This window comes from Zalophus californianus, chromosome 1 (genome assembly GCF_009762305.2).
Source record: "Zalophus californianus isolate mZalCal1 chromosome 1, mZalCal1.pri.v2, whole genome shotgun sequence".
NCBI lineage: Eukaryota > Metazoa > Chordata > Mammalia > Carnivora > Otariidae > Zalophus > Zalophus californianus.
In genome coordinates, this window is record NC_045595.1 from 202,240,953 (window position 1) to 202,265,486 (window position 24,534).

At 42.7% G+C, this 24,534-nt stretch overlaps 1 protein-coding gene across 10 annotated transcripts in view; it reads right to left on the bottom strand.

Moving 5' to 3' along the window:
* TIAM1 (TIAM Rac1 associated GEF 1) overlaps window positions 1-24,534 on the bottom strand; it is a 368,940-nt gene that overhangs the window by 82,476 nt on the left and 261,930 nt on the right. For all 10 annotated transcript variants that reach the window (XM_027584315.2, XM_027584314.2, XM_027584311.2 and 7 more), the window contains 4 exons: window positions 11,614-11,838; window positions 9,642-9,827; window positions 4,035-4,181; window positions 1,453-1,527 (listed from right to left, as the gene is read on the bottom strand). In XM_027584315.2, the coding sequence (XP_027440116.1) occupies window positions 1,453-1,527; window positions 4,035-4,181; window positions 9,642-9,827; window positions 11,614-11,838 (633 nt within the window). The remainder of the gene's footprint in view (window positions 1-1,452; window positions 1,528-4,034; window positions 4,182-9,641; window positions 9,828-11,613; window positions 11,839-24,534) is intronic.

Genomic DNA, 24,534 nt, shown 5'->3' on the forward strand with positions numbered 1-24,534 from the left:
ATGGAAAAACAAAAGGGACACAGAAATCCAAAGGAAAAACATTTGCAGGCTCCAGGATCTGTGTGCCTGGAAAGGGTATCCCAACATTAAAAGTGAACTAATAATGGGGCGCCTGAGTGGCTCAGTCGTTAAGCGTCTGCCTTCGGCTCAGGTCATGATCTCAGGGTCCTGGGATCGAGCCCCGCATCGGGCTCCCTGCTCGGCAGGAAGCCTGCTACTCCCTCTCCCATTGCCCCCTGCTTATGTTCCTTCTCTAGTTGTCTCTCTCTCTCTCTCTCTCTCTCTCTCTCTGTCAAATAAATAAATAACATCTTAAAAAAATAAAAGTGAACTAATAATAGTATGCAAGATGAGTTACCTAACTTCAGAAATGGCTTCATTAACATCAAAAACTATGCCTGGATTGCACGTAGGTATAGCGATTTAATTACACCAGATCTCATCAGAGAGTTTTTCAAAGAGAGGGCTGTGGATGGGTATTTCCAAGGACACCTGCCTCTGCACCCACAATGACATAATCCAGGAGTAGTTTGAGTACAAAAGTGAGAAAAGGCCTGCCCGTGGCCACCCGTCTCTCCTCCCCCTCCCATGGCCCGAACTCCCCATCGCACTCTGGCTTCAGAGGCTAGACTCCACCTAGAGTGCGAGTGCCGGGGGTGTGCTGACTGCTGACCACCGCTGCTTGGTTGCATGGCAACCGAGGGGCTGAACTCTCTGTCATATTGATTCCAAGTCCGAGAACCAGAGGATCATTCCAAGGTCGCATTATCAACATCAGAACCCCCTGAACAAAGAGGTTGTTGGCATCACTACCAGGGTCTTTAAAACTCGGGATGTCCATTTATTTAGAGGCTGAAAAAAGTGGCCCAGAAAAAAAAAAAATCAATATTCTTCATGGGCTTTCAATCAGAGCAGTTTGACAACCCCTTTTAAATCCAAGCACAAGGTTGGAACAAGTCTGTGAATCTTTAATTGAATACTTGTCTTCAGGAGGCAAATGCAGTTTTTTTTTTTTTTTTTTTTTTTTAAAGAATATAGTATCGGAACAGTTCTTTGAAATTAATGGGAACAAAACAGCATGTGTGGGCAGAGAGGGAGGGCAGTAAGAACTCACTTCTTGGGAATGGAAACTGGATATAAAAGGAATCAGCAATGACATAAAATACTCAGCTCCCCAGAACCCAAATTTTGTCTTAAATTCTAGATGGGAAATTACACATCCAAACAATAAGTATTGAAAATGTTATGTCAGCAGGAGCATGTTCTTATTGTTACCAAGTTTTAAACATAAAAGGCTTTTCCATCTTTTACTGACCTGTACATAACTTTGAAGATCTGATCATTTCGGTATTTAACAGAGTCCACTTAATTTTAGGATCCCAAGAACCCACTGAATTGTGTGATGTTGATACATTTGTGGTACTTTTAGAAAAGGAATGTGTTTATTTTTACCTTGCCATCTGGAACAGTGTCATCAAATATTCCCTCTAAAGATTTCTTTACAGCATCCGTTCCCTCACCGAACACCTGCACATACAAAAGGATCATCTTAAAAAGGACCTTGGGCAGGAGGGCAAACGAAGCATGGGAAGGGGGACGGAAAATGGACGCAGCTCTTAGAAAACATTGCGGAAGTTTCCAGCTACTACTCTATCAGATCCATAAATAGGGAACATAATTCCATGGTAGCAGACCATGAAAAATATGTTCCCCTAACTGGATCACTTCCCATATCTTTGACAACTCAAAAAAAAAAGAAGAAAAGAAAAAGTTAGCTTTTAGATCTGGAAAATTCGTTTAGATTTAAAGACAATATGCTTGCAAAAGCAATGAGCTAGGTCTCTTCACACTGAAGTTTCTGCAATTCCCTCCTAGACACGATCAAATATTTATCAATAATTAATTTTTCATACTCTGTGGAGTAGAACCTGAGAACATACATTTATAGTACCTTCCACACCACAGAAAAGTTTTTTTTTTAATTTAAAAAACAGAAATTTGTCTGTTCTTTGAAATTAAATGAATTCTGCTAAGTAGTCAAAATCTAAACACGCAGACAGGAGAAATTACATATATTGGCTCTAAACCAATCAGGTACTGTCAGGATAATACAGATGATTAAGAAAAAGCCTTTCTCCCGATGCAAATGAGATTGATAGAAACAGACAATTTTTGTCCATTTCAAAGTACTGAATCAGTAAGTAAATTTCTGTTGGTGCTTAAGGCTTATTCTCTTGGTGCTTATGGCTAAGCAAGAAGTTTTTTTAAACGCTTACTTCAAGAGAGAGCAACAAGAATTGCTTATAAGACGTTGCATCACCCTTTGATTTTTGAAATATGTTAAAACATTCTCTTGGACTCAGTTAACTCGAGTCATCTACTTCAGCAGCAATAGGAATATGACAACCTGGCGCCAATGAAGTAGAACCACGTGAAGCAAGGCTTTTGATAGAGAAGAAGGTCAAGCCAAGTTGCCAACTGCAAAGTCCTGGCATATATTTTAGTGGTGGTCTGAGTCATCTGCCATCACAGGAGGATTCACACAAACCACCACCACCACCTCACAAAAGGAGGGGGGAGTCCTGACTCTGAATGTCCTCCTTTTGTGGGTTTAAGCAAGAGCCACCAAGTCTCCTGTGTGATTTTTTGGATGAAATAATGACTTCCTGGGGCGCCGGGGTGGCTCAGTCGGTTGAGTGTCTGTCTTCGGCTCAGGTCATGATCCCGGAGTCCTGGGATCAAGTCCCATGCCAGGCTCCCTGCTCAGGGGGGAGCCTGCTTCTTCCTCTCCCCCTGCCCCTCCCCCTTGCTCCTTCTCTCTCGTTCATTCTCTCTCTCAAATAAATAAATTAAATCTTAAAAAAAAAAAGAATGAATGACTTTCCTCTAAACTTCTTCGGATTTACACAGAAGAAAATTCGCTGGTAACAAACTTGACGACCCGCCTTCTCCAAAGACCACAGAACAGACCGCACGATTGCTCGGTCCAGGCTACCTTATCATTTGCTCATCTCGTCTCCTGCAAACTCCATCAAGGATACAGATAACCCACATTTAAATAGTGAGCATGGTGGTCAGTGAGGAACGCAGGACATCAGTTTCCAGGATTAATGTCTCTTTTAAACTTCAGTTCTTAAGCAAACTAACGGCTGGGATTATCAGAACAAATAATGAGGGATCTTTTTATCAAGCCAGTCAACTGGCTTCTCACTTTGCATAAGGGCACAGAGTGAATAGGTCAAACTGGCAATCCTCGCCATGACCTCCCAAATGCTCACTGCCTCACTTTCTAGCCACCATGATCCATGAATCCAACATTCTCCTTCTCTGGAAAAGACCAACAGCCGTGTTCCTTCAGTCCCTAAAACCTGAACAAGCAGTCCCAGAACCACTAATTTCACAAAACCAGAGAGGAGCATGACAATGACAATGGGGAGAGGTTCCTAGAAGTGACTCTAGCAGGACAGCGGTGTGGGTGAGAAGGCGTCAAAGGGACAAAGCCACAGCATCTGGCTACAGAGGGCTGACCCTGCACCACTCTTGGTGATGCCATTCACCACCTACCGAGATCCCCTTCGAGCCCCAGCATCTGGGTGGAGGGCAGAGGAGATGCCCATTTAATGTCAACCCCAAAAAGTCAAGGGCAAAGAAACAATCCAATTTCCCCAGAGGCTGCCTTTGATCCCGCGCCAGAGGCAGCTTAAAAAACTCTGTGCTCAGGTGCCCACTTGGCTTCATCAACAAGCCCTGCTTTTTTCTGAAGACTCAGGATGAATTGTGCACTTTCAGGAGGTCTATAATTAACCAGGGTTTGGAAAGGATGCAGGTGGGGAGACTGGAGCTTGGTGATAGACTAATAGCAGAGTTCAAAGTTAGGAGTATACATTGTCTATTAAAAGCATCTAGCGCAACCAACTTCTTTGTGTCAACTAGCTGATTTGAAGTAACAGCCAGTATCAATAAAGGCACACACACATACGCTCACACAGCCCAAGATGAGCTGGCCGTGGAAGTGATCTGGGCTTGCTTCTTACCTGATTGATGCTGGGGCGTCCCTGCTTCTTTTTGGAGGTAGTGTCCAGACCCCAAAGGGAAGAAAACCTGCTCCTTCGCTTGCTTGCAGATCTGGACATGGCCTGAGTACGACGTCTCACTCCAGTCTCACCAGTGCGAGCTGCCACCTGTGGACAGTGAGGAACAACATCAACAAGAGAGAGGTGTCAGGACTACTCACTTGCTCCTCGGGGTCCCCACAAAGCCACACCTCCAGGGAGCGGCTCTCTGCTTGCCGGATGGGATGCTGCCCGATTTGTGAATTACTTAATAAGGCCAGTTAGATCTTCAAATTCATAGAAATGTTTTTTAAAAAACACCAACACTGATCCCACCACCAGAGCATTTCATCTCTGACTCATATACGTTGGGACTTTGCAGGCCCTCTGTGGATTTAAAATGTAACTGAAAGGTTGGCAAACTCAATCACTGTCCGAAATCATCAGGAAAACAGTAATATGTAAAACAGTAACAGAATGTATAGGTCCCGTTTCCAAGAAGTAGATGCCCCTCTGGTCACAGGGTTGAACTCGAGCAGCAAGTTAAACAACCCGTGCTATCTTGGGATTCTCCCCGAATGCTACAGAGCTGTTTCTATGTTCTAGAAAAAAGGTGCCTGAGTGTTGGCAAAACAGTGCAAACAATCGGTGTTGGTTCTTGTGATTCCACGTAAAAAAACTAAATTTACCAAGTCTTCCACTAATTTTCTCAGAATTACACAATTCCCTTCTTAGGGGAGTGACAGTCGTCCGCCAATATCATTCTCCCTCTGCATGTCAGAGAAACCCCCCAGAAGGCTGAGCACATGGCTACCCAAAGTTGACTTATTTTCCTTTGTAGCAGGACATGCACTTGTGGCTAAGTTCTGGTCACTGGGAGATAAGCAGAAGGGCTATTTGCAATCTCCAGGAATCATCCTCAAGAGGAGGGGGACTTTCCCCTTATCCTTCACTTCCCTCCTTCTCGACAAAGGAAGGTCCATATGCTAACCAGTTAGTCTAGGACATTCAGACAGAACCCTTTCCAAGATGGCAGGACCATCAGATGGAAGGGACCTGAGTCTGTGAAAATGGTGAAGCCACCTTATTAGCCTTACACGTCCTATGTTTAGGTAAAAGGGGAATAAAAGTTCTGTTTTGTTAAAAAAAAAATAAACAAATAAAGGGAAGCTAAACTCTGTTGAGATATTTGCAAGATGCCAGCAACCCAGACAAATATTTCTGAGGGCATCACCCCAGGTGTAAGTCTGCCTCTCGGACAACTCAAGGAGACGCCACATCTTCGTGAGGACTCTGCAGAGTCCTTCCTAAGCACACATTCATGCTTGAAGTGCATCCTACGGGCTACAAGCAAAGTCCCGGGAGCTTAAGGGAACTTTTGTCAGGAGGTCTCACCAGGCCACCCACAGGCTTTCCTTTCATACAAGGGAGTGCCAGGAGGTACAGCAAGTCAGACTTGAAATGAAACCTCCCCACCCATTCTTTGGAGCTGGAGATGAGTCTTGGAACCTCCTTGTAATAGATTCCCACACGGGCCACTCCCAGGGTGACGTTTGCCAACTGGCAGGAGTCTAGGGGATGAAACATGGTTGGGTAACATGGCCCCCCAGCCATCAGCACGGTGGTTAGAAGGCACACCTCTCTGGGCTTTTAAGCACTCTGGAAGCTCCAGAGTGGACTCGCAAAGATACTACAAGCAGGAATCCAAACAGCGTCTCTGCGTATCAGGGGGAGGGTTTTGGTCCCACATGAAAATAGGTAGATGAGGTCTTATGTTTTCCCAGCTTGGCAAAGAAGAAAACCCAGATCCGGGCAGATAAAAATCCCATATCCAAGACCACATTACAGAAAGAGTTCTAATCTAGGATTATGCTCAAGGTGTTGAGAAGGGGACCAAAAAAAAATACAAAAAAAAAAAAAAAATCACAAACCAAAAGGCACATGTTTACTTTAAATAGATAAACATTTTCTCTATTCTCATCACTTTCTTAAAGGTAAACATAAGTTGTAAAAGGAACAACTTACAATGTGCTGACATACATATATATGCTCACATGACTATTTCAGTATGAGACTGTCATCACAAAATGAGGCTAAGAACCACTAAATAAATGGTGTTAAAGTTAAAAATCCTAGAGGGAAAAAAATGCCCATTTGGTCTTGTATTTATATATCTACTTATAAACTGATAAATGTACCCACAGATACAAACACACATACATACAGGCAGCCATACGTAAATATATGGTGGTTGTATTACCCTGTCTATATATACATGTATTATTACCTTGTTTCCTTCCTTGTAGCACACATCAATACCTGGATCTACCATGTCTATTTAATTGCTTATTTATTATGCATCACCCCCCACAAGAACATAATCTCCAATAGGAAAAGAACCCTGGGTTGTTTGCTAGTAAAGCCCTAATCACAAGGAGAATAACTGACGTATGCCAGGCCTCACATGTATTTGTTGACTGAATGAATAAAATAAATAAACCAACATCGCAAAGCAAAAGCAGAGATCCTACATAATGTGGTTACAACAGTAACGCTTTAGTTTACAGTTCTAGGAGAGCAGAGCCCAGAAGAGGAACTTCTACAGCCATAAATATTCTCAGTTACCGGCTGACCAGTTGGTTTAGTCTGTTTAACCAATGGGCACTTCAGGGAGGGTTCTCACAGTATCTATTCTAAACTGCTGGGGGCCTCGTAAACTGCTAAAGTAAGTGCTACCCCCAACACAATAATGACCCAAAATAAGCAAAGGGATTTGGGGGGGGGGGGGCTGGCAAAAGAACTAGGAGACAAGAGCTCAAGAGTTTCTCAATGATCTCTGCCTAGACAATGCCTCCCTTTGTGGCGGGAACCTGATTACTCTATCATTCTGCTCATCTGTGCAAACAAGAACAATGATAACCTTCTTTCAAAGAGTACAGCAGGGACCCTTCAGTTAATTACTGCAAATCACTGAGCATTATGGGAAGCCCTCCTGGTGAATGGGACTTAAACTGTAGCGCAAATCTCCCCGCTCCCCCGCCCCCCTACCCCCCCCCCCAGCCAGCCCGACTGACCTCATACCTCCTCCTCCTCCAATGCCCCCCCCCAAAAGAAGAAGAAGAAGAAGAAGAAGAAAAAAGTCTGGACAAAGGCTAAATTGAAGCCTGTTTCAATCCCAAGGGGGAAAAAAAATTCCCTGGGGTCAAATGACAAGGAGAGGAGGAAAAAATAAGTATCCAATAAATCAGGCTGCAAAATTCCCTGCCTGGGATCTCCTGCAGGAACTGGAGCAACAAACAGGAACAGATACCTAACAGGCTTGCCTAACTGGTTCTGTCTGAGGTGAAACCCCTCATGGCAAAGAGAAGTTTGCAAGGGCATCTAGACATATGGGCACCCAGATTTACCTTGCAGATGCAGCTGGTGGGGGTTGGGGGGGACCGCCCAAGGAAAAGAGAGCTACACGTGAGGAATTAAATCCTCTTCTTTAAAATCACTGACCAGGGCGCCTGGTGGCTCAGTTGGTTAAGCGTCTGCCTTTGGCTCAGGTCATGATCCCGGGGTCCTGGGATCGAGCCCTGCACCGACTGGGCTCCTTGCTCTCGGGGGGTGGGGGGAGTCTGCTTCTCCCTATGCCTGATGCACCCCCTGCTTGTGTTCTCTCTCTCTCTGACAAGTAAAATCTTTAAAATAAAATAAAATAAAATCACTGACCAAAAAGCCTAAGTTATTAACCCTCCCATCTTGAGCTGGTCAGCCTGTCACAGCCTGCCCATCAAAAGAAAAAGATACACAAATCACAGATAGTGAGGTAGAGGAAATTAGATGGACGGGAGTTAAGTTACGGAAGGGTAACAATACAGTAACTTACTTCCTTGTTTCAGAGAAGTTAGCTCCAGTGGCTTTGAAGAAAATGAGGCAATGAAGTTTTAGGTAGACAGCAAAATTATTTCTTCCAAAAAATCTCATCAAGCCCAGGAAAAGGAAAAGGCTATTTGGATGCTTGGGGCTTAGAATGAATACGGGATCTGCATCACTGGCATCATGAGCTCCGTTAACACAAACACCACATCGGTCTATGACATTCTTGCAAGAATTTTTATCCCAATAATTTTTTTTTTTCAGAATAGGCAAACTGGAGATTTGGTCAAGTTACAAACTGGTGTCCAGGTCTCAGAGAGACAGCCCTAGAGCCTCAAACTGAAAACCATTTGCAAGACTTATTCATCACTCGGGCGCCTGGGTGGCTCTGCCCTTAAGTGTCTGCCTTCGGCTCAGGTCATGATCTCAGGGTCCTGGGATTGAGCCCCGCATCGGGCACCCTGCTCGGCAGGAAGCCTGCTTCTCCCTCTCCCACTCCCCCTGCTTGTGTTCCTGCTCTCGCTCTCTCTCACTCTGTCAAGTAAATAAATAAAATCTTTAAAAAAAAAAAAAAAGACTTATTCATCACAGTGCGCTGACCCATCACTATTAAAAAAAAAAAAAAAAAGGACTTAATAGCTATATGGAGAGGTGGTAGCCAGGGAGACCAAGAAAGACCAAGAGCTGAGCTGTAATTAGCAGAACAAATCAGGATGCCAGTTTTAATAAGTCCAGAAATTGGTTTAAGACTTCTTTAAAAATGTAAATCTACCCCTAATTATCTGAAGGATGACGCTAATCTATTTATAAAGAATACAAACGCCTTTGACTGAATTACAGCTCTGAATCCAATTGAAGGGTACAGCTGACACGACAAGCCAAGAGCCGCACAGCTAAGGTTTTCCAAAGCTGCTTCTGGAACCTGAGCCTTAACATTTAATTCCTCAGCAAATGTGCTAAGGTGCAGTACGTTTTAAGTGGGTGTTGACTTGGATGGGCTGAACCATGTTACTCGCGCAGCAATTTTTGAGAAGAAAGGAGCCAAAAGAACATAAAGCTGTTCGCAATTTAGCAAGTACATAAAATTACAGACTGCAAACACACAACACGATGCAATCTGCCACTCCAGAGGTCAGAGGAACATTCTCTTTCCCAAGCAGATACATATGTCGGGCTGGAAAATCATGGAAGATCTTTACCTTCCTCAAGTGTATCTGGTATTTATGACGGTCAAGAACTGATTTCCAGAATTATAATATTTAAAAATAAAGTGAAAAGGAAGATCTCTAAAGAGATCTATGTTCAAGATATGGTGTATATGTTTTTGTGCGTGTGTGTGAAAGAGAGAGGATGCATTTACGTATGAGAGAGCTCTCCACTTAACATTTCCATGAGGTTAATATAAAAAAATCTGTATTTGGATTAAAATCAGGACACTGTCTAAAGATGACACGAGTTATCAACAAACACTACATGCAGAGATCTCTTAAGATAATACCTTTCAAATTTTCTTTGCACAATAATTTAGGGCCCATCAAGACAGGCTTAAGTAATAAATTTCAGAACAGATTCAAATGAAGATCTGTACCCACTGCAGAGGAGAGGACATGTCAGAAATCCACACATCACAGTAAAGCAGAAAAACACTGCAGAGACTCTTGTCGAGTCCTGCTCAGGATTAATAGTCAAGATAAATATTTCTTCAAACACACCTCAGCTTCTACTCACCAGGGCATGAAAGGATGATACAGAAAAGATCCCGAGACGGCCCATTGCCACTTTCGTTGGTCGGCTTGCAAAAGCAAGTAGCCTTTTGGGGTTTGGCAGTTCCCCACCTTGGAGGCTAGCTAAGTAACAGCGGTAACGAAACAGGTCCATTTGGAACTGTTCAAGATTTTGCTCCCAAACAAAGATCTACAGTGGTGAAAAGGTGAGTAAAAGGGAAAACAAACGTTAACAACTTCATCCTACACAAACGTTACAAATCTATATGTTCTCAAGGTATTGATTATAATCCTAAAGGGTAAACAACAGGTACTCTACATTTCTTAGGGAACAGCAGCTCAAGTCTTACTGTTTTCATAACTTAATGTGTTTTTTTTTTACCCCCTGCAAAGATCTACAGTCACAGGTTCAGTTTGGTAAAAACAAAGTATATGTTAGTTGCTCTGTGTCCTCCTGTTACAGATGTCATGTTTGTGGGCATTCTAGCCCATCAGCTCCAAGCTATGGGCCACAAACCCAAGGAAGTAAAGTATGTAGGATTTCTACCACTGGAGAATTCTAGGACTTACCAAGAGAGGACTTTTTACAGAAAAACAAAGAAAAAAGAAAAGTGAGGCAAAGAGACCAGGAGCTTTTGGGGAGAGGTCATGGCAGACAATACAGGGTGGGAAGCAGAAAACACTAGACGGTGAAGACTGAGGCTCTGGAACAGAATTCCAACCATAGAGTATATATATCCAAGATATGTGTCCTCGTTTTTCAAAATGGCAAAGTAATACCTACTTCCTAGGACTGAAGTGATATTTAAATGAGATCATGCAAGAGTAAGACTTGGTACAGGATCTGGTATACAGTGAAGGCTCGGTGATGTTAACGATGATATGGATAATGATTAATGGCAAATATCGACTTTTTACTTTGACTTGAAATACAGTGTTAGCGTACATGCCTATCCATAGCGCTATTTACAACAGCCAAAAGTGGAAACAGCCCAAATGTCCATCAATGGGACAATGGATTATCAAACTGTGGTGTGTACAAAGATCCACTACAATGTGGATCAATCCCAAAACATGACGCAAAGTGCAAGACTTCACACACAAAAAAAGGTCATGTATTATGTAATTCCGCTTACCACATCCAAAATGGGTGAATCCATTGAGGCAGACTGCCAGGAGCAGAGGGGAGCAATTTAACAGGTACTGGGTTTCTTTCTGGGGTGAATGACAATGTTTGGCAACTAGACAGAGCTTGTGGTGGCTCAATATTGTGAATGAACGAAATGCCACTTGAATCGGACACTTTGAAATGGGTAATTTTATGCCTCAATGACCATAAATACCATGTCAGGTAACAGAGGGCGAGACCCACGGGAAACCACAGGCTGGCCCATGCCATCAACCGTTCAGTGATTTAAATTCACTTACTCACATAATTATTTCCTAAACATTAAGACAAAATTTCAAAGCATGACTCAATGGCTATCACTGACTTGGAAACAATTGAGAAGGCAAAAATGTCCTCTGTCACCTCGCTAAATCTTTCCTTATACTTCTACTCATACACTGCAACGAATATTTTAGTAACAACACACTCTACCTTTTCTAAGTTGACTGAGGAGTCGGGAGTGTGTCCCTCCACAGCCGCACCCCACATCAACCTGAGCAGGTGGGGAAGGCAAAGTGCAGACTTCGCAATTTCACAGAGGCCCTGGAAGGAGCTTGCCCCTGGTGGGAGCCGGAAGCCTCCTCTATCAGATTTCTGTCTTTTCTTCAATGTAATATTGTTCCCTTCCGCTCATGACAATGGGCTGTGAGCGAGGGGTGAGCAACACTGACAGTCGCAATAAGGAATTCAGCAGCCTGGATGACAGGCTGACAACGACATGACCCAAGATGCTCTGTGATTCCAAGCAGCGGAAGAACTTGAAAGACCCAACACTCCCGCCCAAGCCTAAACGTGGAAGAACGATTACCTGATCTAATATAGTTTTCTTCTTCTTTGAATCGGTGACGGAAGACAGCTGCATTTCACCCATTTTCTTCATCTTTTCATCCATGTCAATCTTCTGTTCCAGTTTTTTGATTTCGGACCTGAGGAGCCGGAGCGTGTCTTCCTTGTGGTGGTGCCTCGCGACGGCAGCTGCGCAAGCGGAATGGATGGCGGTGATCCAGTTCTCCAGCTCCGTCTGGCTGGTGGTCTGTAAGGGGGGGGCAGGTGGGGGCCAAGAAGAAACAGCGGCCTCTTAGGTTCTATCGGCAGGGAACCAGTGCATTTCTGGAGTAGCCATGGCCCCGGGAGTCAGGGTGACAGGTCTGGATACGTCGTGGGTCAGGCTACCCATCCTGACCTCGTCTTGCAGAAATGCTGAGATAAGTTGGCCTTAGGTCAGATGCCACGCCCACCCCCAGCCTCCAAGAGCTGTCTGGAATATGAAGTCTCCGTGTCTGCTCAGTCGGTGTGCTAAAGGAACTCTTGTTGTGATGGAAGGAATGTTTGTGTCTCTCCCAAATTCAAATGTTGAAATCTTAACCCCCAGTGTGATGGTATTAGGGGGTGAGGCCTTGGGGAAGTGATTAGGTCATGCGGGTGGAGCCTTCCTGCAGCGGATTAGTGCTCCTATAAAAAGAGGCCAGGGAGCTAACTAGTCCCCCTTCTGCCAAGTGAGGACACAGCAAGAAGACACAGTTTATGAGTCAGGGGGCAGGCCTGCCCAGAACTCAACCATGCTGCCACCCTGATCCTGGACTTCCAGCCTCCAGAATGTGAGAAATCAATGTCTATCGCTGATAAGCCCCCCCATTTATTTATTTATTTGCACAATTATGTTAATAGCCGTTGAAATTAAGACACTTGAATATGTGATAATCCTATTCAGAGAGCTTAGTTTCTAGTGAAGAGGGTTGTTCTGAAGCAAAGGTCAGTTTTCAGAGAGGGTTGGCCAGTTCCAAGGTTGAGAATGAGGCCAAGGGGCATCACTGTCCAAGGAAGACAACAGCCCTGCCCCCAGTGAACTGCTGTGACCCAAATCCAAAGGCCCTATGCCAGAGGCAAGCAGCAATGACACAATTAGGGTTGTGGAAGGAGCTCAAGGCAGCCAGAAACAGTATTATGTTCAGGGACACATGGGAGTTATCTAGGAAGTGGGGCCATCCAGCAGTGAGGAATGGTATTTCACATTCCATGTTCTTTTTAAAATGGCCACCCCCAGCAATGGACAAGCAACCTCAAAGTGACTCAAGGTGCTCTGAAAGGCAAAAGTCAGAGAACAGTCTGGGGGAGACAGCTCCTTCGCACTAATTCACCATTACAAATACTTCAGGAACTCAGTCAACGAGTATTTATAAGTGAGGACATGCTAGAATTTTCCGGGTATCCCCTTAAGCCCAGAGAGGTTTAATAAACACTCAGAAATTAGCTCACTGAAGAAAAAGGTCTATTCAGCCACTTCAGTACTGAAGTAACAGCCAACATCATTTTCATGCACAAAACACTAATTTTTTTCCCTCTCTCTCTGATGCATCTTTTTAGCTTCCAAACTCATTGGAGTGATGGTTGGCAAACAAAATTCCAGTAACAGGCCTCCACCTACCTGGTACTTTGTACCCCGGCAACCAAAGACCACTCCAGTTTGTTATTTCTGTATCTCCTCAGTTTGCTATCCCACAAAGGAAACTGAAACACAGTGTCAGCCAACAGAGTCCAGACCCACTGTGCAAACCTCAAAATATGGCAGTTGTTAGTTTATAGCTAAGTATGTGCCTGCACCTAAAGAAGACATCAGTGAGTGAAACGGTCTCACAGAGAAGCAACAGAGCGAAGCCAACAGAATCATCTTGTGAAAACTGAGGGGGAAAAGAGGAGGCAGTAACACTGGAAATTCCAGGTAAATACTTGTAGTGACCTGTAGGTCTGTATAGGAGACTCACCTTTAACGCTTAACGTTGCTTCAAACTGTTAATATGTATCTCCTCTTAGAAAGTCACTATCCTACATTTTATCTTTATATATCACTTTCAAGTAACTCCAGAAAAATACAGTTTTAGGTCCCCCCACACATGATAAATGCACCAGGCTTGCTCCTGCGTATAGAGCACAGGGTTTGACCTTGGAGTCTCTCGGTGCCTCAGCATCAGTGGGTATGTTACCAAGTGGAGTTATTTTTCATCTATCCGTCTATCTATCTATCTATCTATCTATCTATCTATCTATCTATCATCTAGGGAGGGAGCTAAGGAGGGAGGAATTAGCTCAGATGGAAGAACAATCTAGTAAGGATTCTTTTCTAAAAGAAAAGCTTCCAGGGGGCGCCTGAATGGCTCAGTCAGTTGAGCTTCTGCCTTTGATGATTCCAGAACCCTGGGATCAAGCCTGCTCAGCAGGGAGTCTGCTTCTCTCTCTCTCCTTCTGCCCCTCCCCCTGCTCTGCTCTCTCTCTCTCTCTCAAATAAATAAATAAAATCTTAAAAAAAAAAAAAAAAGCTTCCAGGAAGAAAATACCAACAGATGGCAAAGATATGGAGCAACCAGAATTCCTAGGCAGTGCTGGCTACTGGATGGAGAATATACTGCTGGTATAAGTACTTTGGAAAGCTGTCGGACACTACCTAAGAAAAGCTAAATACGTGCACACCTTGTGACTCCAAAAATGCACTCCTGGGTATACACTCAACAAAAATGCATTCATACGCTCAACAGAACATATACACCAAAATGTTTATAGCAGCATAATCTGCAATGGGCAAAACTAGAAACTATCCAAACACCCAGCAACAGCAGAATGGATAAATAATGTGTGGTATAATCACACAATGAAATACTATAGAGCAAGAACGAAGGACTGCAACATGAGTTAGTCTCACACACGTAACACTGAGGACAAGCAGCCAGACATGCAAGAATACAGACTAAGATTCTATTTGTATAAAGTACAAACACAGGCAAAAACGAATGTATGGTTAGAAGTCAGAAGAGGAGCTCTTTGGTGGGAGCGGGGGAGGGAGAAGAAGCTGCAAGGAACCACGAGGGGGGCCTCTGGGGTGCTGGCCATGTTCAGCTCCCTGGTCTGGGTGCTGGTTGCACGCGCCTCCGACATGGGGGTATGAGCTTTTGAAACAGCATCAAAATGTGTACTTTTCTGTGTGGATATTTTACTTTAATAGAAAGTTCACCTAGAAGGGGCCCAGGTGCATTTTACGAATGGAGAAACCAAAGCCCAGAAAAAAATTAGGTATAACCCAGTAATTTATTATAAACCTTGATCTTTACCAATCCTGTGTTTAAAATCATTTTGTTAAACACGGCACACTGCTCCCAAACCCCTAGTTCTCATCGATTCTTCCGAAGACTGGGCCCCTGTGGTGTCATTCCTGTTGTACATGTAATATTTTGGGATCTTCCTAGGGACATAGGGGGATGGAACTTTCCTGCTCCCTTTAAAATTAGGTGTGGCCCTGTCATTTGGCTCTGGCCAAGGAGAATTTGAGGAGAAGCGACGTGTCACTACTAAACAAAAGCCTGATTCACTCCCATTCTGGGCCCTTTGCTTACAGTCATGGAAACATGTGTCAGGATGAATCTTCTGTCAGCCTGGGTCCCGGAGTATCCAGGGCAAATACAGCTATGAAGCTATATTAGCCAATGTCCGTGAGACATGTGGCAGGAATGAAAAAGGTGTGTTAAGCCATGGAGATACGGGGGGCTGGTCCTTCCTACAGCATAATCTAACCATCCTGACTGACACACCAGCTAAGTGAGAATCCCATTTCAACGATTCTAGAGAAGTCTATGTCATACACTTTCAAACGCCAAGAAGAGCCATAATCTGATAGGTTCTACGCAACAGCCTTTTCCTCTCTTTATTTAATGAAAGCAGGGCCCCTTCTTCCCTCCATCTTTGAGGCTCTCTGCCAAACTCAGCCAAGGGCAACACACTCCATTCTGATACCAGAGAGTTTACGTCTGCATCCCAGTTAAGAAGTGCAAAGAAAGCACCTGGCTGGCTCAGTCAGTGGCGCATGCATTCTTGATCTCAGGGTTGTAAGTTTGAGCCCCATGCTGGGTGCAGAGATTACTTTGGGGAAAAAAAAAAAAAAAAAGGAAGAAAAGTAGAAAGAAAAACTGATACTAGCTGATGAAGCTAAACAGCCTTTGAAAGATGTATATTTAATTTTGGCAGAGCAGCTATCCTGAAATTTATCTATCTATCTATCTAAGAGTGTATTTATTTATTTGACAGAGAGACAGCGAGAGCAGGAACACAAGCAGGAGGAGGGGGAGAGGGAGAAGCACGCTCCCCGCCAAGGAGGGAGCCTGATGCGGGGCTCGATCCCAGGATCCTGGGACGATGACCTGAGCCGAAGGCAGGCATTTAACGACTGAGCCACCCAGGCGCCTCTGAAATTTATTTATTTAAAGAAAGAAAGATGGTGGCTGCCAGGGGTTTGGGGAGGATGGGAGTGGGAGCCAGTGTTCCAAGTTTCAGGTCTGCAAGATGAGAAGAGTCTGGAGATGGACGGTGGCGACGGATGCACCACAATGTGAACGTGCTTAATGCCACTGAACGTCGGCACACTTACACATAGTTAAGATGGTATGTCATGTGTACTTTACCACAGTTAAGATTTTAAGAAATAAACAAAAGCACCAAGCCCCACAGCCTAGAGAAGGATAGAGAGAAAAGTCTGCTTACAGCTTTATGAAAAATGTATCCACCAGTCATTTTAACCATTAAGCATGCCTCATGCCTCCAAGCTTCTCCAGAACCTGTCAGTGGCTGAAGGCATTTCCATTAGAGAGAACTTTTCCTCCTGCTGTCCTGTCTCAGCAACACAGCAGTCTCTGCCTTTCTCTGTCATTAAGCCAAATCTATTTCTAAGAAGCACAATTCACTAAATGAGCTTTTTGAAAGGGCTGGTCCCAGGGGCATACCCAGAGCTATGTGTCGGTGAGAGGGTGGGCTAGGTCTACCCTGACTGCTGTCAACATAGAGTTAAGGAAAAAACTCTCTAACAGTTCCTGGCAGTTTACAGGCTTAACAATTCAGAGCAGCTCGCAGAGACCACTAACTTGAAAGAATGTTTCCCAGTGTGGACTCTCCAGGATTTCAAATCTGACATGCTAGAAAAAGCTTTTCAAAGCCACTACCTTTACATTACCTTCTTGAACCAGGCAAGTTTAATTAGGGACATTAGGTCTACTAAAGGGCTCTCTATCAGAATCCAGTGGTCAAAGGGGCAGGAAGGAGAGACTCCCCCCCCAACCCCCGCAACATGGTTGTGATTTCCTCCACACTCATCTGCTTCCATTAAACAAACAGCAGCAGACAGGTAGCAAAACTGAATTTTATGATTCTTCCTTTGCCCTCTGGAGATGCTATAAATACTGTATAAAGTTCAGTGAAGGGAATAAGCAAAGTTCTTGCCAACACAGGAATATAATCAGCAAAAAAATGCATTTTGCATAAGAGCCCCTTTGAGTGCAGAGTTAAGATGAAGCTCAGGGCTTCATTATGTATTTAAATAGATCTAGCTTCAATTATCCAACTGAATGGAGGATACTCAGTGATTTCAGATAATCAATGGTTTACGTGAGTAGCAGGAAAAGGGAAATTCATTTTAAACAAGAGAGATGCTAGGGAATATATGCCAGATCTAGGAAACTAAAATTTCAGATAACTTGAGTTTATAGAGGCACAAGAATAATTGTCAAGTAGGATGAACTTCTTTTTTCCATTTAAAAAGAACAAAAAAAGGGGGAATAAAGTTATGTGTTTTTAAGAGGTTAGTTGGGAATGAATCTCCCGTGTGAATTCCTGAAAGTCCTTTTTTTCCTTTTTTTTTTTCATTTTATTTATACAAGGCTTAAGTAAGCTGTCATTTTTTTTTAATTTCCTTAAGTAATAAAAAGGGGCTCAAACTCACGACCCCAAGATCAAGAGTCGCATAACTCTACCGACTGAGTCAGCCAGGTGCCCCAGTAAGCTATCGTCTTTAACATCTGTAAAGAGAACTTAATATGGGGCTCCCTTCATCCACTGCACAAAATCATACAACTGGGCACTCCCCCTACCCCCCACCTAGTACTCCCTCACCTCCCTAACCCCTCACCCACCTAAGGTAAATCCTTTGGAGAAGAGAGGGTCCAGACTCTAGGAAGACAGGCATAAAAGGAGGAAGCATTTGCTGCAAATGAGAATAAATGGAAGCCTGCCCAGTAAATGGCAATGGCAGGATTCATCTTTGGCAAAGCTGAGTAGCCCAACAGAAAAGACCAACAAATACTGTCAAATGGACACCCTCAACAAAAAGGTCTTACCATCTGTTCATGCTGTAAAAGCCCCCAGTAGATGGCCCAAACAATATCCAAGCACTTTTTTGGTATCTCACATTTAAATATGATCAGATAATCAAGGACCACCAGTCATTTGATGAAAGCCTCGAGCATGAAAGGCAGAGACCAAAGCACAGAGAAGAAAATGCATCACGAAGAAAGAGAAACAATGCCTGAGGCCACGAAAATTTCCAGAAAACCCAGTAACACCCTTCCTCAGAGAAAGAGACACAAAGGAATCCAAAGCTATAAACAAACAAATGCACAGGTTACAGTGAAAAAGGAACAATGAGGGAGAAAGGAGGGAAGAAGGAAAAGGGAGGGAAGGATAGAGGGAGAGAAGAAAGGAAAGGAGGAGGAAGGGTAGGAGGTAGGGAAGGAAAGAGAAAACTAGAAAGGACAGGGAGGAAAGGAAGAGGAGGGGAGGCGAGGGAGAGAGAAAGGGAGAGGAAGAGAGAGAACAGGAAAGCTTTTAGGAATAAAAAAAATAACTAAAATTAAAATCTCAACGCAAAGGCAAATCCCTTTGAGAAATCATAACCCTGGCGATAGAAAATTATTCTAAAACTTCAAAAGAAAATAAAGCACACACAAGATAATCCGAAATGGGACTGGTATCAGAATATAAGTGAACAAAGGGGAAATAATTTTCAAACCAAAATTCCAAATTATTCAAAGGTTATTCAAGTAAAAGGTAAAATGAAGACATTTTCAAATATGAACCATTTTACAGGAAATTATTATGGGTTTATCTGTTTGTTTTCATAAAAATGAAGGAGAAAAAAGGAAGACTTGCAATCCAAGAATCTAACTAGGGCAATGAAGGGAAAACCAGGGTAACTATTATGCCTGAGGCCCAGAGAACAAACAGATTGGAGCAGGATAAAGGGTCAGCGAAAGGCAGTCTCCAGGGAACAAAATAGTACAAAGTGACTAGGTAATAAATTGGAGATTTAGAAAATACTGCTAAAATAAGCACAAAAAATAAGTAAATGGAGCAGAAAAAAAAAAAAAGGCAGGCATTAACTACAGGGGAAAAAAAAACAAAAAGTTGCTCAAGAAAGGAAATAAAATGATGGTACACTATTTGGCCCAGCAGCTAATATTATTTATATGGTCATAGCAGCACGGAACATCCTAACCGTATAATAGAGACTATTAATTTATGCCTAAAGGTTCATATAATGACATAGGAACATGAGGAAAGGAGAATTCATATATAACACAACTAAATATTCGTCTATCATCACAGAAAGTCAGCAGCTAACGCCTAAAGTCAATTAAGAAATACTGTAAACTTGTTAATGAGAAATGAGGGTAAATACAAGAAAAAAAAAATCCAACCAAACAAAAAACCCTAGCTAAAATAATTGAGCATAGTTGCTTTGGGGGCCTGAGGCTGGGGGAAGAGGTAGAGGATGAGAAGAGAATTCCACTTTAAGTCTTTTAAGGTTAATTGAATTCTTTAAAACTATGTGCTCGTATTGACTTCATACAAATTTAAAATAATGTAACAAGGAAGACAAATACTGTTAGTAACATATTATTTGGATAATACATAATAGTATACAGATTATATACTAAAATCTAGCTCAGCCACCATTACATCTCTGCACTGTACTTTTAACATATGTGAGGAGACCTCTGAATATGCTAATAGTAGGGCATGTGCTGTAAATGATTACCAGCCCTGTGTATTCATTTTGTACTTCAACATCCACACTCTCCATCAGTACCCTCCTAAGAGCTAGGCAAATGGGGCCCCATATTTTGAAAAGACCCCTTCGGATACCTGAAAAGGACAGAGTCCAGAATAAATACCCAATCCTCCCCCCGCCCCGACCCCTCGCCCCCTCCACTTTCTCCCTTTCAGGGAGCTCTCTGACCCTGTATTCCATATGTGTTATCAGTAAGATATGCTAATGTGCTCCTGGACAGGAGTCTATGCCTAGTGGGTTGTTCCCGTAAGCCTCTTTGGTATTTCTTTCACCAGGTTGCATGAGATGAGCCACCAGAATGGTGTTGACAAAGCTGATCTGGGGTTAGTCAAATTCTTTATATAGATAAAAAAATTCGCCTGGGGCTCCATATATCTTAGGAGTTTACCCATCTTCACAACTAATCCATGTCAAAACCAATGGTAAATATTTCTAAAGTGGCTAGCTAGAGGCAGGGAGATGATCGATGGTGATGGGAAAATAGGACTTAGCTACAGACTAAGGCAACATTTAAACCCAGAGAGAACTAAGAGAAAACATCCAGTTTGTCTTATCTGCAGAGAGCATGAAGAGGGAAGGTCAAAGTAGGATCCAAGAAGATTTCAACAAGTTCATTAGAAGAGCAGAAACCACAAACATGAGATTTCAAAGAAGTAAATTTAACTTCTGCATTTAGAGTTCTTGAAACACCTATTAAAATAAGACGGAAGAGACCTTGTAAGAGTTGATGCCATGGGTATGATAAACCACAAGCTCAGTATGAGTCAACAGTTTGGTGTGGTTCCTAATAAATTAAGGAATTGACACTAGCATTGTGGAAGAAAATGGGAAGAGCGACTGTAGGCAGGCTGCACAGGACTGTTCTCATGGGGGACACGTTGTTCCAGAACTATTTACAAGGAAGAACATCAACGGTAAGACCTGAATCGTAGGGAGAATGGCTCAGAAACCTTACACAGGGAAGCCTAAACAGAAGACATGGCAGGAGACAGATGAGAGCTAGCTGTTTTCAAGCATCTGAAAGGTTATGAGAAAGAAGAAGACAACTTGCTTTAGACTTGGAAAACATAGGGAAACAAAGGAAAATGACAAAAGCCACCACAAAGAATGTATTATCTCAACATAACAAAGAACTTGATAATTCTTGGAGTTAACCAGCAAAGCAGATGGTTGAAGAGTTGGAAGCTTCCCAGGGAGGGAGGTGGTCATGCAGTGGGCAGGCTGACCAGCTGTCAGGGGCTTTGCAGAGATAGTGCCTACCTTGAGAGCAAGGCTGGACTTTAATCTACTCAAGTCCAAGATACTAAATCCCCTCTGGAGTCTCTTCTACCAAGTCCACTTGATGCCTCCTTGTGAAAGATGATTTCCAGATTTTTCCCTAATCTGGCTGCCCTGGTTCAGGGCATGTGTGCCAGTGACCTTCCATCAATCCCACAAAGAACCAGGTGTGGCACTTCAAGATAACTGTCTGGAGCCTCAGAGCCTAATAACACTCAAAGCCTTAGCCTCTTCACAGGGAAACCACACTCAACTTCTGTAAAGATACGTATTTAAGATACGTATTTATAATTAAAATGAGAAGCGTAACATGTAACGAGCATTTGCTATCTATAAGACATCGGACTTGGATTATGACATCTAATCCCCAATTCATCATAATGGTGTAAATACTGTTCTTTTTTCACTAGTCTCTTTAATATGCATGCTGTACCCTCATCCAGGGGACTTTCTAAATGATAAGAAAACTTTCTATGGAAAGTCAGTGACCCCTGAGAGAGATTTTCTACACTTCTTGAGCTATATCATTGCATGTGATTTTGCTTCCCATCAGGCATCACTCTTACCATAAAAGCCACTGAGCTTTTTGGAAGTGCACATAACATCCACCAGTCATGGACAGAGGAAGGCCCAATACGAAACTGTACCTTGTAGGTGGTAGGCGCTGGTTCTGACTTCCAGGTGGAGGATAGATCTCTAAAATCATTGAAATGCAGGAACCACTGCTGCCCTTTGCAGACAGCGTAGCAATTCTTCCATTAAACTGCTCTAATACTCATGCCCATCCCCACCCCCATCCTGCACACAAAACCCCTTTTCTGCTTTTGCTGGTAACATGAATCTCCCTACCGTGGGTCGATCTGAATAACAGCATCAAATCAGCAGCATATAGGCTCTGTAAACTGTGCACACTGAATTGAGCCCCAGGGCTGGAATAACCTACAAATTATTTCCATAATCGTGGTTGATCTCCCTTGCGTTAACCTCACCCCTCACACACACAGGTTTCTTTCAAACCTAGCCCCTCCTGAGTCATGTGGATTACAATAAGTAGAAGGTAGAAAAAGCCCTCATGGATCCTGAACAGCAGCAATTTCTCCTGAAAAGGTTCGTTTTGTGCTCTATCCCACGTAAGTAGCATAAAAATTTCACCATGACAAGAGCACACAGAGGCTTTCATAAATAAGGTCCTATGTTGCCACAAAGGAATTTTATTCAATGCGACCTATTGGATACTCAGATTGTACCAGCAATTTTATGGCCAGGAAGGTCCTTTCAAAAGGAATTCACATCAGCAGCGTGTATGTATAAAGGAGAGTATCCTGAAACTGATCAGATTATCATCGAAACTGTGTAGTATGGCAAGAATGACCAAAATATTGAAATATTCCCGATGAGTGGCTTAATTCTGAGAATGAGAAACAGTGCCTTTTGACTGTGGTCAGTGATTCCTGCCCATGTTCTTCTTAGGGCAAATGGTAATAGAAATGGGATAAATAGTATACTTAAGACAATAAAAGACTTCAGAGAAAGAGAGGCTTGGTTTGAATCCAGCCAACACTCAGTTACTGCGTCACTTGGTGTCTAATTATTAGCCTTTATAAAAGCCTGAGCTTCACCAAAGGGGGGACACAGTCCCCATTCATTGGTTAAAATATGGATATACAATCCAACTCACTGATTACTGTACAAACTAAATGTGACTTGTGATTTCACTTATATGGGGAACTGAAGAAATAAAACAAATGAGCAAACAAACCCAGAAACAGACTCATAAAGACCGAGAATAAACTGGTGTGTGTGTGGGGGGGGGGGGGGGGGGGGCAGGTGAAGGGGATTATAAACTTCCAGTTATAAAATAAACACGTCACAGGGATGAAAAGTACAGCATAGGGAATATAGTCAATAATATTGTAATAATGTTGTAGGGTGACGGATGGTGACTACACTTACTTGAGCACTGCATACAGAATTGCCGAATCACTATGTTGTGCACCTAAACTAATATAACATGGTGTATCAACTGTACTTAAATTAAGAAAAATTGTTCTTTTTTCTTTCTTTTTAAGAAAAAATTTTTCTAAAGAATTATATCTGACTCACATTGTAAAACACTTTCAAGACGGTGACATACAATAAGGGCTCAGTAAAAGACAGCTGCTGATATAATATAATATTACTATTGTTACTGTTAACATTGTTAGGCATTCCCTCATATACAAGATATCCAGATAATTAATAAGAAGCTATGCCAGATGCAGAAAAACAATGGTTAATAAGCTAAACAGAAGGACATTTTCATGACTCAGAGCATGTAGATTTTTTAAATAGGATACACAAGGCACTATCCATTAAGGAAGACGGGAGAAATGAGATACATTAAATTTAAAAAGTCAGCCTAACAAAGGATACCTTTAACAGAGTAAAAGGCTAGCCACAGAGTGGAAAAAGATATATGCAATGCATATAATCAACAAGGATTTGATACACAAAGTATGTAAAGAACTGCCATGAATCATTGAGAGACAACACAACAGAAAAATAGGCAGGAATAAGCACTTGAAATAAGCACTTCACAAAAATGATACTGAAATGGTCATTAAACCCTCAAAAAATGTGCTCAGCTTCATACAGATAGCTTACAAGTGAAAAATAAAAGATGTGACAATACCAAGTGTGGACATGGATAAGGAACACCGGGCATTCTCCTAGGCTGCCGATGGGAGCATAAATTATTTCAATCACTTTGGAAACTGTTTGGTAGTTATTTACTAAATATGAATGTGTACATTTATCCCATGATACAGCAATACCAGTCCCAGGTATACACCACTAGAAATGTGGACAAACATATCCTGAACACAGATATAAGAGTACTCTAGCAACATTGCTCATGATCCCCCCAAATAGGGATCAACCCAAATGCACCTATGGAAAGGTTGCTACACATCCCGTAGCCTGAATCTATTGCAATTTATACCTGTTATCCTGGCATAATTGTTAATGGAGCTGGTATATCTGTTAAAACCATCAAGTCTCTAAAGTGTCCTGATGAGTTCATCAGTGCAAATGGGGAGAGTAAGGACCTCAAAAAACTGCTCCTCTGTAAAATCAGTAACACCGGCAAAAACAGCCAAAATCAACTTTTTCAGACTTCTGGCAATTCATTAGGTCTTGCAACAATCTTAGGTACTTCTTTGGAAAAAGTGATAGCTGAATCTCAGTAAGAATAGCAAGCTTTGAGGACATTTTAGCTTGCCTTATTCTCATCTTCATCTCCCTATCTCCACAATCATCTGAAAAACAGCAGTCTAGCAATTTCTGAAGGAGGCAATGAGTTCCCACAAAACAGCATTCTCAGAGAACTGTCATTATTTGACCTGTCTGACAGTTCACAGAAAACCTCCATTCACAGGGCTTGTTGCTATTTGACCTCAGAACTCACTTGTCTTTACTCCAAAGGGAGTTTATGAAAAACAATCAGTAAGAACTGTTTAAGCTGCCTGAGGCAGCGATGACAGTTGGGGCAAAAGAGGTAGCTGACCAAGAAACTTTTTAAAAAGCTGAGGA